The 12,908-nt window shown below is 43.3% G+C and overlaps 1 protein-coding gene across 3 annotated transcripts in view; it reads right to left on the reverse strand.

The window, feature by feature from the left end:
- The window catches only part of LOC126471539 (UNC93-like protein), a 417,881-nt gene that overhangs the window by 93,796 nt on the left and 311,177 nt on the right, over positions 1–12,908 (reverse strand). For all 3 annotated transcript variants that reach the window (XM_050099766.1, XM_050099764.1, XM_050099765.1), the window contains 2 exons: positions 1,070–1,283; positions 430–565 (listed from right to left, as the gene is read on the reverse strand). In XM_050099766.1, coding sequence (XP_049955723.1) covers positions 430–565; positions 1,070–1,283 — 350 coding nt within the window. The remainder of the gene's footprint in view (positions 1–429; positions 566–1,069; positions 1,284–12,908) is intronic.

The following is a 12,908-nucleotide window of genomic DNA, read 5'->3' on the forward strand; positions in this document are numbered from 1 at the left end:
GTGCGGCTTGAATACGAGAGGTTGTATGCACTGCGAGATTTTGCACGGCCTGAATCAGCTCTGAAATCGATGCCTACAATTAAACACAATGCCTACCTAGCCACTGAGACTATGGCAGCGAGTTTGTACAAGCGACTCTTAATTAAAACCACATCTTTATCACCAGAAGAAAAAAAATGAAAGATCTCTCATCATTATTCAACCGTCAGAGTGTATTTCTTAAATAAATCAAGCGATAACATCCCTCTTCCTCCTTGCTGAAGCGAATTTATACAACTTAAAATCACGATATTTTTCAGTTTAAGATATTTAAATACGGACTTGTTTTAAACAAAAATACACGAGATACCAATTTCGTCTGAAGATTTATGTAAGATATCAACAATTAAAAAAGTATGAAGTATAAAATACTGAAATTATGACACTTACTGCAGAATACTCAGCTTCAACAAAAGCATAATCAATTCCAAGCCATAGGGAGATAGGTAAAATCAGAAGCATCTTCCGATCAACATGAAGTCTCAAGGTTGCTGTCACCTGAGACCAAACGCTTTTCTGCTCGTACCTGTAAAAGATCATTAAAAATCTCTGGAGGATAAATCAGCTGAGGCTGATATCAAACTAAATAAATATTTTTGAGAAACGAATAACTTAACACATCGAGTATTTTCATCAACATTAGAAATATAACAAGTGAACTAATGAATGACGCCTCAAAATCTAACTTACCCGTTTTACAGTACTTTGAAATAATTGTCATCTGAGACAAAAATATTTTAGTTAGTGACACCATACCAAAATTATCTTAAATAGGGACAAGAAAACATAACTATTGCGAATATAATACAGTTAATTGCTTATAAGATCCATGGTAAAATTTAATAGTACGTTGCATTTTTTTGTAGTTATAGATGTTACATCACACTTGATTGTTAAAAAAGACGAATTATAAAATTTTATTTCCTTTGTTGATGAAACAAGGCTACAACAAGCATATTGCACTACAAAGGCTGTAAACAGTGTTCGGACCTGCGTGTTGAAGTTCTGAGTGCCAGTTGATGTTACATACCTCTCATGTTGATCAATTCCAAGGAGAATAATCAGCGCTGCGAGAACTATACAGCCGATGTATATATACATTATAATACTGATTTTGTCTTCATCTGGACGTGCCAGATTTGGATTGGTTTCAGTTTCGCCACTTGCTGGACAATAGTCTGCTCCGCAATGAAGCAGCTCTGATGATACGTTAGCACTCACACTGCTTGTCCCAGAATTTAACACTGAAAGCAAGAACATTTCAACTTAACATTTGGTAAGTACGTACGTTAACTGATTAACGCTTCATTTTTAAGGCTACATACTAAAGGAGCGTAATATAAGTGTCAGTGCGTGTTTGACCTCCAACCTAATATCCTCACCCACTGTGGAAAATTTTCTGTTCTGAATCTCAGCGAGCTCGAAAGAGTGATGTGAGGATTAGAAGATGCACAAAATAAAGTGGAAAACAGGATGCGAATAGACGTCAAATAATAACACAGTAATAAAGTAATGTAAACTAAAATTTCTCAAAAACTGCAAGACAGAGGGTACACGTGAATGAAAGGAATTTTCTACCATTATCTACACTACTGACCATTAAAACTGCTACACCACGAAGATGACGTGCTACAGACGCGAAATTTAACCGACAGGTAGAAGATGCTGTGATATGCAAAAAGCTTTTCAGAGCATTCACACAACGTTAGCGCCGATGGCGACACCTACAACGTGCTGACATGAGGAAAGTTTCCAACCGATTTCTCATACACAAACAGCAGTTAACCAGCGTTGCCCGATGAAACGTTGTTGTGATGCCTCGTGTAAGGAGGAGAAATGCGTACCATCACGTTTCCGACTTTGATAATGGTCGGATTGTAGTCTATCGCGATTGCGGCTTATCTTATCGCGACTTTGCTGCGCGCGTTCGTCGATATCCAATGACTGTTAGCATAATATGGAATCGGTGTGTTCACGAGGGTAATACGGAACGCCGTGCTGGATCCCAACGGCCTCGTTTCACTAGCAGTCGAGATGACAGGCATCTTATTCGCATGGCTGTAACGGATCGTGCAGCCACGTCTCGATCCCTGAGTCAACAGATAAGGACGTTTGCAAGACAACAACCATCTGCACGAACAGTTCGACGACGTTTGCAGCAGAATGGACTGTCAGCTCGGAGACCATGGCTGCGGTTACCCTTGACGCTGCATCACGGACACGAGCGCCTGCAATGGTGTACTCAACGACGAACCTGGGTGCACAAGTGGCAAAACGTCATTTTTTCGGATGAATCCAGGTTCTGTTTACAGCATCATGATGGTCGCATCCGTGGTTGGCGACATCGCGGTGCACGCACATTGGAAGCGTGTATTCGTCTTCGCCATACTGGCGTATCGCCCGGCGTGATGGTATGGGGTGCCATTGGTTACACGTCTCTGTCATCTCTTGTTCGCATTGACGGCACTGTGAACAGTGGACGTTACATTTCAGATGTGTAACGACCCGTGGCTCTAGCCTTCATTCGATCCCTGCGAAACCCTACATTTCAGCAGGATAATGCACGACCGCATGTTGCAGGTCCTGTACGGGCCTTTCTGGACACAGAAAATGTTCGACTGCTGCCCTGACCAGCACATTCTCCAGATCTCTCACCAACTGAGAACGTCTGGTCAACGGCGGCCGAGCAACTGGCTCATCACAATACGCCAGTCAATACTCTTGATGAACTGTGGCATCGTGTTGAAGCTGCATGGGGAGCTTTACCTGTACACACCATCCAAGCTCTGTTTGGCTCAATGCCCAGACGTATCAAGGCCGTTATTACGGCCAGAGGTGGTTGTTCTGGGTACAGGATCTATGCACCCAACTTGCGTGAAAATGTAATCACATGTCAGTTCTAGTATAATATATTTGTCCAATGAATACCCGTTTATCATCTGCAATTTTTCTTGGTGTAGCAATTTTAATGGCCAGTGGTGTACTTTCATCATAGCAGCGACAACAGCAACCGTTACGAAATTGTCTCGAATGACAAACAGGCCACAGTTGCGCTAAATTATGTTTATTTTTAACCTTGATCATGGTTTCTGCTATAACAATATAGCCTTCTTCAGAAATCATACACACTTATAAATGAAAAATGTCTTAGCCCAGCGACTGCGTCAAGACCAATAAAATAACAGAGGTAGGGGGCAGAGGACGTACGGTGCTATATGTAATTTTACTTATGTTCGAAACAGGCTTATGTTTGTTGAAGTTATTTTATTGGTATTGACGCAGCCGCTGGGCTGACATTTTTCATTTATTGGTGTGTGTGACTTCTGAAGAAGGCTATATTATTATAGTAGAAACCATGGTCAGGGTTTAAAATAAACGTAATTTAGTACAACTGTGGGCTGTTTTTCATTCGAGATAAAATACTACAGTTATATCAAGGAGGACTTATTTAAGATAAAGGTAATAAATCGTTAACTATTTCATAAATATTCATCACAGGCGTCTTTCAATGACAGAAAAAGCCTTCACACACAAAAAGCAGCTGAATAAGATTTTTCATGTAACTATTCTTGTAGTTTTATATTTTGGGGGATAAGTAAAGCACTCCGTCTTCAGGCCACGAGTGGCCTACCGGGTCCATCCGATCGCCGTGTCATCCTCAGTGGAGGATGCGGATAGGAGGGGCGTGGGATCATCACACCTCTCTCCCGGTCGGTATGATGGTATTCTTCACCGAAGCCGCTACTATTCGGTCGAGTAGCTCCTCAATTGGCATCACGAGGCTGAGTGCACCCCAAAAATGGCAACAGCGCATGGCGGCCTGGATGGCCAGCCATCCAATTGCCGACCACGCCCGACAGCGCTTAACTTCGGTGATCTGACGGGAACCGGTGTAGCCACTGCGGCAAGGCCGTTCCGTTTGGGGGATAAGTACAGCAGTTAAATGTCATCCACATTATTTTCTTGCGAACACAGTTTGATTACATAGGTATCAATAGTAATTGCAAGCCGAAATAACTAGCAGTCTGTGAGGGAATCTAGATAAAATTGTTGTCGTCTTCTTTACGTCTGAATTTGGTCTTCAGCCAACAATGATGTTACTCGAAATGCCTTTTGACGCAAATGTTGATGGGGATAGAGCCGTTCTTTCATTCAGAAAAATGAGCATTATTTATTAAATAAATGTCATGTGATCCAGATGTGTGCGCGCTGCTTTCATCTGCTAGATGGTTTTTCTTAGAAATTTTACGTTGGTGACATGTTTGCCATGTTGGCTTGAAGAGCTAGTGTGCTTAAAAAATAATCACTTAACATGTTGAAAGTGTTTCTTCAAACAGAGTCTACACTACTCAATGAAACTTGTAACGCCGGAAATGCATATCCTCCTATTTCCATCTATTGTACTATAGATTTTTCCTTATTTTGTTACCCGAAGATATGACATTTCTGTGTCTTTATATATTGTAATTGTTTCACTATTTATATATATATATATATATATATATATATATATATATATATGCATTTATGTCGATGTATAATTGGTTTGTTTTGTGAATATTATTTGTATTTTTATGCTGGGTCTGGCCCAGGGAAAACTATGTTATCGAACGATTACATCGATAGGTCGTGTGGCGAACCAAAGTGTTTAGGATCTTTGGTAGTGTTAACTCTGCCGCGTGGAGAGCGGGCAGGGAGAGTCTGACTGGGGTAGGGCGGCGGAGCAGGTGCGTTGTGTGACGCTCCCGCGAGTTGCCGCGCTTTCGGGGTTTGGCAGCATGCAATTGCGCTCGAATTGCTATGATAGTTTCTGACACGGTGTCGGGGACGGGAAGCATTAGCTGGCGCACATCAAGAGCCCGTTTCGCCTGGTGACCGTGTCGAGAAGAAGGCGGGCCAACATCCAGCTTCTGCAACAGCGACGGCCGACAATGAGTGACTGTCGTCACCTGCTCGACCGGCGACTGCAAAACCTTCAATCAACCAACATGGAAGACTAGAAGCACGTGAAGTTTTAGAACTGTATGGCAGACCTCAGCTTTTAAAATTGCTGCATCACAAAATTACAGCAACTTAGCATGAACCTTTGATGCTCATTGTCCCATTTGCATTACCATGCAGGGTCCCTTCCTTTTCCGAAATGAACCCGAGTGTCGTTGAAATTCAAACGCCAGCATTAAAGTAATATTATTCCATTTCACTGCTTTAATTTCAAAGTTCAGTTAAAGTATTCATAGCTGGCTACGATATTTAGATTATACAAGCACAAATTATGAGTGCGAGTTTTGTTACCATATTTTAGCTTACCTGTGACTACAGCTCAGCTTGGTACGTACTAAATTTTACTATTGTTAATTGTTCAGAATCATTAAATTCAAGTTCAAAGTTAAATATCTTAATTCTAAATTGCGTAGATTCAAGTAGCTTTTGAAATGATTGTTGAGGTAGCCCAAGACTAACCTTATTTTATTGAATTTCGTAGTGCTTCAGAAACAAAGCTCACTATTAATTTCAGTCACTAAATTAACTCTCAATTTTCCGGTTTTATTAATTCTTTTGCTAAATTAGGTCAGAATGTAGCGAAATTTATTACTTCTGACAAACATTCAGTTTTCACACAACACGTGTCAACCTTCAGTTGCCACGCTTCTAATACTAATTATATGTGCATTAATCTTTCATTTTCAGTTATTATAATAATTGTCCATAGGACTGGCGACCGAAATTTTCCCCAAATCTCAAATATCTAATTAACGCCAGTTAATTGTTAACGTAACGACCGCACATGTACTTTCTTTATTAACTTTACCCTTTTTCAAAATTGATTTCCACCGGTTTCATTTGCATTTTTCCTTCCATTGAGATGTAACCTTTTCCTCCCTCTTTACCGACAGATTAACTTCGGTGACGATTGCTTTTCCCAAATTTCCATTAGGTACACGCGGTTCAATTTTTCACTGACATTAAGGTCGATATGTGAGGGGGAGGTTACAAGCGAAGTTCATACTGAAGTTCGTTAGTTAGTTTCATGTTCCAGGGATCATTTGCACGGTAAATCGTAATGATATGGAAGGAGACATTTTACACTCACATCACAAATTAATTTGCAAATATTGCTACATGCTGAACATTTACATGCTTTTCTATGTACTTACTTAAGTTAGCATTTCTTTCCCACTACATTTTAAACATTATAATAATAAAAATTCGGCTACGGAGTAGGAGTAGTTGTCAAGGAGAAACTGCAGGATGGCTTACGATAGCGCCCGGCAGGGGTCCGCGTGTCGCGCGGTGCGGTTGCCGGTTGTTGCCGCTGGGTCTGCAGTTCTCCGACACCAGTACGTCGCGCGTACCTCCTACACTGTGCGACTGAGTGTACCGGTGTTTTCTTTTGCTTTTTTGTCAAGTTTAATCGCTTCAAATACTGTTGCTGGACGTCATTATTGCAACTGCGCCGAATCCGAGGCTTTTCCTGCCCGTATATCGTTGGGCCCGGTCCTGAGAGAAACACAGTACGCGTCTCTTCTATACTATTGCGACCGAGTGTTCGGGTATTTTGTTTTGAGTTTCCTATTGAGTTTCCATTCGGTATAGTATACACTAAGGATCAACGGGTATTTCTGGTGCTGAACTATGCAAAAGCAGAATGGTATCTGGAATGTCGGTTTGAATTCATATGAAAATTTCCCGTTGTACATGTTTCCAATGATTCGATGATATGCAGATGAGTGAAGAAATTTCAGACTGAATTTGTGTTACACAGCGAGGACCTAGAGAACTTAGTGTTTCAACCGAAAATAAATTAGACGAGATAGGGGAGGCCTTGGAAAGAAGTCCGAGAAAATCTCTGCGCCGTTTGGCACTTCAGACTAGTGTGTCAAGAGCATCTGCTCACAGAGCAGAGACTGAAACCATACAAAATAACGGTAGCGCATCAACTGAGGAACTCAGATACTGTCGCTCGATGTCGTTATAGCAACTGGCTGTTACAGTCTGTACATGATGATGAAGTTGATCTTGAGATGCATTTTGTTCTGGTGAAGCATGGCTGCATTTGTCAGGGTACTTAAAGTCTCAGAACAATCGACATTAGAGTTCCGAATATCCTCACGAATTACAACAACAACCTCTGCATTATGTGAAAACATGATTGCTGTGCAATTAGTGCAAGACTAATTATTGGGCCAATCTTTTTCCACCAAACAATATGTTCTGGCAGGTGTGTGAACAAACTGCATCGTTTTTCTACACCTAACGAAAATATGTACGGTTATTTCACGCAGGACAGTGAAAGACCACACATCGCCAATGCATCTATGACAGCAATACAAGGTGTTTTTGATGATAGGATACTTGACTGGTCTCCTAGTTCTCCAGATCTTAATACGTGGGATATTTACGTTTGGGGAATGTTAAAAGACAAGGTGTATGCAACCAATCGCCATACGCTCGAAGAGGTGGAAGGCAGGGTTCGGCTAGTCAGTTCCCACATTTCGGCAGCCGAAATTCGCCGAATCTTTCTACATTCTACATTTATATTCCGCAATCCACCCAACGGTGAGTGGCAGAGGGCACTTTACGTGCCACTGTCATTACCTCCCTTTCCTGCTCCAGTCGCGTATGGTTCGCGGGAAGACCGACTGCCGGAAAGCCTCCGCGCGCACTCGAATATCTCTAATTTTACATTCGTGATCTCCACGGGAGGTATAAGTAGGGGGAGGCAATATATTCGATACCTCATCCAGAAACGCACCCTCTCGAAACCTGGACAGCAAGCTACACCGCGATGCAGAGCGCCTCTCTTGCAGAGTCTGCCACTTGAGTTTGCTAAACATCTCCGTAACGCTATCACTCTTACCAAATAACCCTGTGACGAAACGCGCCGCTCTTCTTTGGATCTTCTCTATCTCCGCTGTCAACCCGACCTGGTACGGACCCCACACTGATGAGCATTACTCAAGTATAGGTCGAACGATTGTTTGGTAAGCCACTTCCTTTGTTGATGGACTACATTTTCTAAGGACTCTCCCAATGAACCTCAACCTGGCACCTGCCTTACCAACAATTAATTTTATATGATTATTCCACTTCAAATCGTTCTCTACGCATACTCCCAGATATTTTACAGAAGTAACTGCTACCAGTGTTTGTTCCGCTATCATATAATCATACAATGAAGGATCCTTCTTTCTTTGTATTCGCAATACATTACATTTGTCTATGTTAAGGGTCAGATGCCATTCCCTGCACCAAGTGCCTATCCGCTGCATATCTTCCTGCATTTCGCTGCGGTTTTCTAATGCTGCAACTTCTCTGTATACTACAGCATCATCCACGAAAAGCCGCATGGAACTTCCGACACTATCTACTAGGTCATTTATATAGATTGTGAAAAGCTATGTTGCCATAACACTCCCCTGTGGCACGCCAGAGGTTACTTGAACGTCTGCAGACGTCTCTCCATTGAGAAAAACATTCTGTGTTCTGTTTGCTAAAAACTCTTCAATCCAACCACACAGCTGGTCTGATATTCCGTAGGCTCTTACTTTATCGGGCGACGGTGCGGTACTGTATCGAACGCCTTCCGCAAGTCAAGGAAAATGGGATCTACCTGAAAGCCTGTATCTAATATTTTCTGGGTCTCATGAACAAATAGAGCGAGTTGGGTCTCACACGATCGCTGTTTCCGGAATCCATGTTGATTCCTACAGAGTAGATTCTAGGTTTCCAGATATGACATGATACGCGAGCAAAAAACATTTTCTAAAATTCTACAACAGATCCATGTCAGAGATATAGACCTATAGTTTTGCGCATCTGCTCGATGACCCTTTGTGAAAACTGGAACTACCTGTGCTCTTTTCCAATCATTTGGAACCTTCCGTTCCTCTAGAGACTTGCGGTACACGGCTGTTAGAAGGGGGGGCAAGTTCTTTCGGGTACTCTGTGTAGAATCGAATTGGTATCCCGTCAGGCCCAGTGTACTTTCCTCTGTGGAATGATTTCAGTAGCTTCTCTATTTTTCGAACAGTTATTTCGATGTCAGCGATTTTTTCGTTCGTGTGAGGATTTAGAGAAGGAACTGCAGTGTGGCGTTCCTCTGTGAAACAGCTTTGGAAAAACGTGTTTAGTATTTCAACTTTACGCGTGTCATCATCTGTTTCAATGCCATTATCATCCCAGAATGTCTGGATATACTGTTTCGATCCACTTGCTGATTTAACGTAAGACCAGAACTTCCTAGGATTTTCTGTTAAGTCGGTGCATAGAATTTTACTTTCGAATTCACTGGTGGGATACTATTCTAGAATCCGTCACCTTCTCAAAAGTTTTGAAATATGTTAGTAGTGTAACAGGTCAGTTGTTATTGATTTCTCTCCTATAACCTTTCTTATAGAGGGACTTAACAATGGCATGGTTAAAGTTCTCTGAAAAACTGCCCTGGGTTAGTAATACGTTACATATTTCAGTGAATTCACTGAATACATGATTCCTAATGTATTGAAGAGATGTCGGGCTGCTCTTACCACAGAGAGACATCATTTTGAGCACCTACTGTAAATAAAGGTAAGCTTAAGTTTATCAGATGGCAGCTGAGGGGAGGTGTGCGCGCAGCCGATTACCGGCAGTTTAGTGTCCGAGAGTCGGGCGCGGCGGTGGCCCGCGGATGCGGTGGCGATGGCCGGTAACCGCGCCGCGCGACTCGCGGGCCTCTCCCGGGCGTCTTTAGTGAGACACCCTGTATTTCAGTTTGTTTTCTAATTTTACTTCGCTGCCAGACATTTTATATCGCTGGGTAAGTGAACAAAAAATTTTTGATGCAGCATTTGGCACCCCTTAAGCCTAGGACGCCTAAGGGGTGGGGGGGGGGGGGGAGGGGTTCGTTGAACGCACAATTTTTTTATGTCCCCTGCTTGTGCCCAAGTAACTTTCATACTACATATTCCCTTTGAGTTATTGTTTGTTGGCTATTTTACGAGACGTTAGTGTCAATATATTTTACAGAAAATTCCTGCTTTGAAAGAAAAAATAAAAAAAACTTGTTATGGGTCCTGTGGTGTCACCGCCAGACACCACACTTGCTACGTGGTAGGCTTTAAATCGGCCGCGGTCCGTTAGTATACGTCGGACCCGCGTGTCGCCACTGTCAGTGATTGCAGACCGAGCGCCGCCACACGGCAGGTCTAGAGAGCCGTCCTAGCACTCGCCCCAGTTGTATAGCCGACTTTGCTAGCGATACTACACTGACAAATACGCTCTCATTTGCCGAGACGATAGTTAGCATAGCCTTCAGCTACGTCATTTGCTACGACGTAACCTCGCGCCTGCCTGCGTGAGCTTAAAAGCGTGCATTTCGGCCTCCTCTAGCAACACGGTGTTGGCTCTTCTGCCAACACTTCAGGTCCAACCACCCCCCCCCCCCCCCCTCCCCCCTTAGGCTTCCATGCTATAGAAAATTTTCCTTAGTAGGATTTCGTATTTCTCATCTCTACAACAATGCAAGTTAGTTTCTTGTTAGTTGGTATTCTTGATATTCACAACAATCGGTTTACTTTCAGAGGAAGTGATTGTTGATGTCAGTCAGCTGTTATTTATCTTGTAAACTTGCAGTGAGTTAGTGCAGTTCCCAACACGTAGGCCTCCACTAACTTTGGTGTCCTACACAGCAAAAACGAAACCAAGAAAAACTTACTGATGTTGTCAACAATGCACCAAGATAAAGGCACTGTTGGAGGAGAGAAGAATAAAATGGAGATAAATTCTTATTATAATTCCACTAAAGGTGGAGCCGGCCGAAGTGGCCGTGCGGTTAAAGGCGCTGCAGTCTGGAACCGCAAGACCGCTACGGTCGCAGGTTCGAATCCTGCCTCGGGCATGGATGTTTGTGATGTCCTTAGGTTAGTTAGGTTTAACTAGTTCTAAGTTCTAGGGGACTAATGACCTCAGCAGTTGAGTCCCATAGTGCTCAGAGCCATTTGAACCACTAAAGGTGGACTTGATACCATTGATCAAATGGCGCGTATGTACACCTGCAAGAGGGGAACAAATAGATGGCCTCTATCTGTATTTTACTCTCTCATCGGCATTTGTGCTATCTATGCAACTACCATATTCATCCAGCAACATCCAAGATGGAATAAAAAGAAACACATCAAATGGAAACTTTATCTTCTGCAAGCTGGAATGGAACTAGTGAAATTGCAGGGAGAAGAAAGAAGTGCCAATGCAAGAGGGTTATCTAACCAAATTTTTCAATCAATGGAGACTATTCTACAAAAGAAACTCAAAGAAGTGACAACAGAAGCACGTCAGCCTCCTGCAGGGAAAGGTCGGTGCCGTATTTGTGTAAGAAAAGCTAAAACAAAGAAGCAGAAGTACAACCATCTAAGTAAACCAAAACAGTATTGTGGACAGTGTCATAAACATGTGTGTAACGCACAAATAGAAAAAATTGTGAAGTGTGTCTCTTGCCTTGAAGTTGAGGACTCAGAGTAGTCTATTGTATATGAACGCATCTGTATTTTGTATTGTAATATGTCAATTTTTTATTCACTCAATCCAATATTTATAACAACAAACAACATTTATAAACCGATGCCTTAGTTAAAATACATAAACCATTCTGAAAGTTGTAATTTTTCGTCAGTAAACTTATTTAATACCTGTGGGCTTGTCGAACCCCCCCCCCCCCCCCCCCTTAGGCATCCAAGTTAGAAAAAAAAGGCTTAGGCGTCCTAGGGTTAATATAAAGTAATGAATGTCATTTTTTCTGCTGTTATTGCAATTACGTAAATCGTTGTTCCTTTTCAACTTCATTGGATTATTTACAAAGAACTTCATGAGGACGTAAATGTATTGTGAAGCAGTAGTCAAAACGCCCAGCTCTCTAAACAGATGTCTATAAGGTGATCGTGGGTGAGTGAACGCCACATACACTCCTGGAAATTGAAATAAGAACACCGTGAATTCATTGTCCCAGGAAGGGGAAACTTTATTGACACATTCCTGGGGTCAGATACATCACATGATCACACTGACAGAACCACAGGCACGTAGACACAGGCAACAGAGCATGCACAATGTCGGCACTAGTACAGTGTATATCCACCTTTCGCAGCAATGCAGGCTGCTATTCTCCCATGGAGACGATCGTAGAGATGCTGGATGTAGTCCTGTGGAACGGCTTGCCATGCCATTTCCACCTGGCGCCTCAGTTGGACCAGCGTTCGTGCTGGACGTGCAGACCGCGTGAGACGACGCTTCATCCAGTCCCAAACATGCTCAATGGGGGACAGATCCGGAGATCTTGCTGGCCAGGGTAGTTGACTTACACCTTCTAGAGCACGTTGGGTGGCACGGGATACATGCGGACGTGCATTGTCCTGTTGGAACAGCAAGGTCCCTTGCCGGTCTAGGAATGGTAGAACGATGGGTTCGATGACGGTTTGGATGTACCGTGCACTATTCAGTGTCCCCTCGACGATCACCAGTGGTGTACGGCCAGTGTAGGAGATCGCTCCCCACACCATGATGCCGGGTGTTGGCCCTGTGTGCCTCGGTCGTATGCAGTCCTGATTGTGGCGCTCACCTGCACGGCGCCAAACACGCATACGACCATCATTGGCACCAAGGCAGAAGCGACTCTCATCGCTGAAGACGACACGTCTCCATTCGTCCCTCCATTCACGCCTGTCGCGACACCACTGGAGGCGGGCTGCACGATGTTGGGGCGTGAGCGGAAGACGGCCTAACGGTGTGCGGGACCGTAGCCCAGCTTCATGGAGACGCTTGCGAATGGTCCTCGCCGATACCCCAGGAGCAACAGTGTCCCTAATTTGCTGGGAAGTGGCGGTGCGGTCCCCTACGGC

Source organism: Schistocerca serialis, chromosome 3, assembly GCF_023864345.2.
Source record: "Schistocerca serialis cubense isolate TAMUIC-IGC-003099 chromosome 3, iqSchSeri2.2, whole genome shotgun sequence".
Classification (NCBI taxonomy): domain Eukaryota; kingdom Metazoa; phylum Arthropoda; class Insecta; order Orthoptera; family Acrididae; genus Schistocerca; species Schistocerca serialis.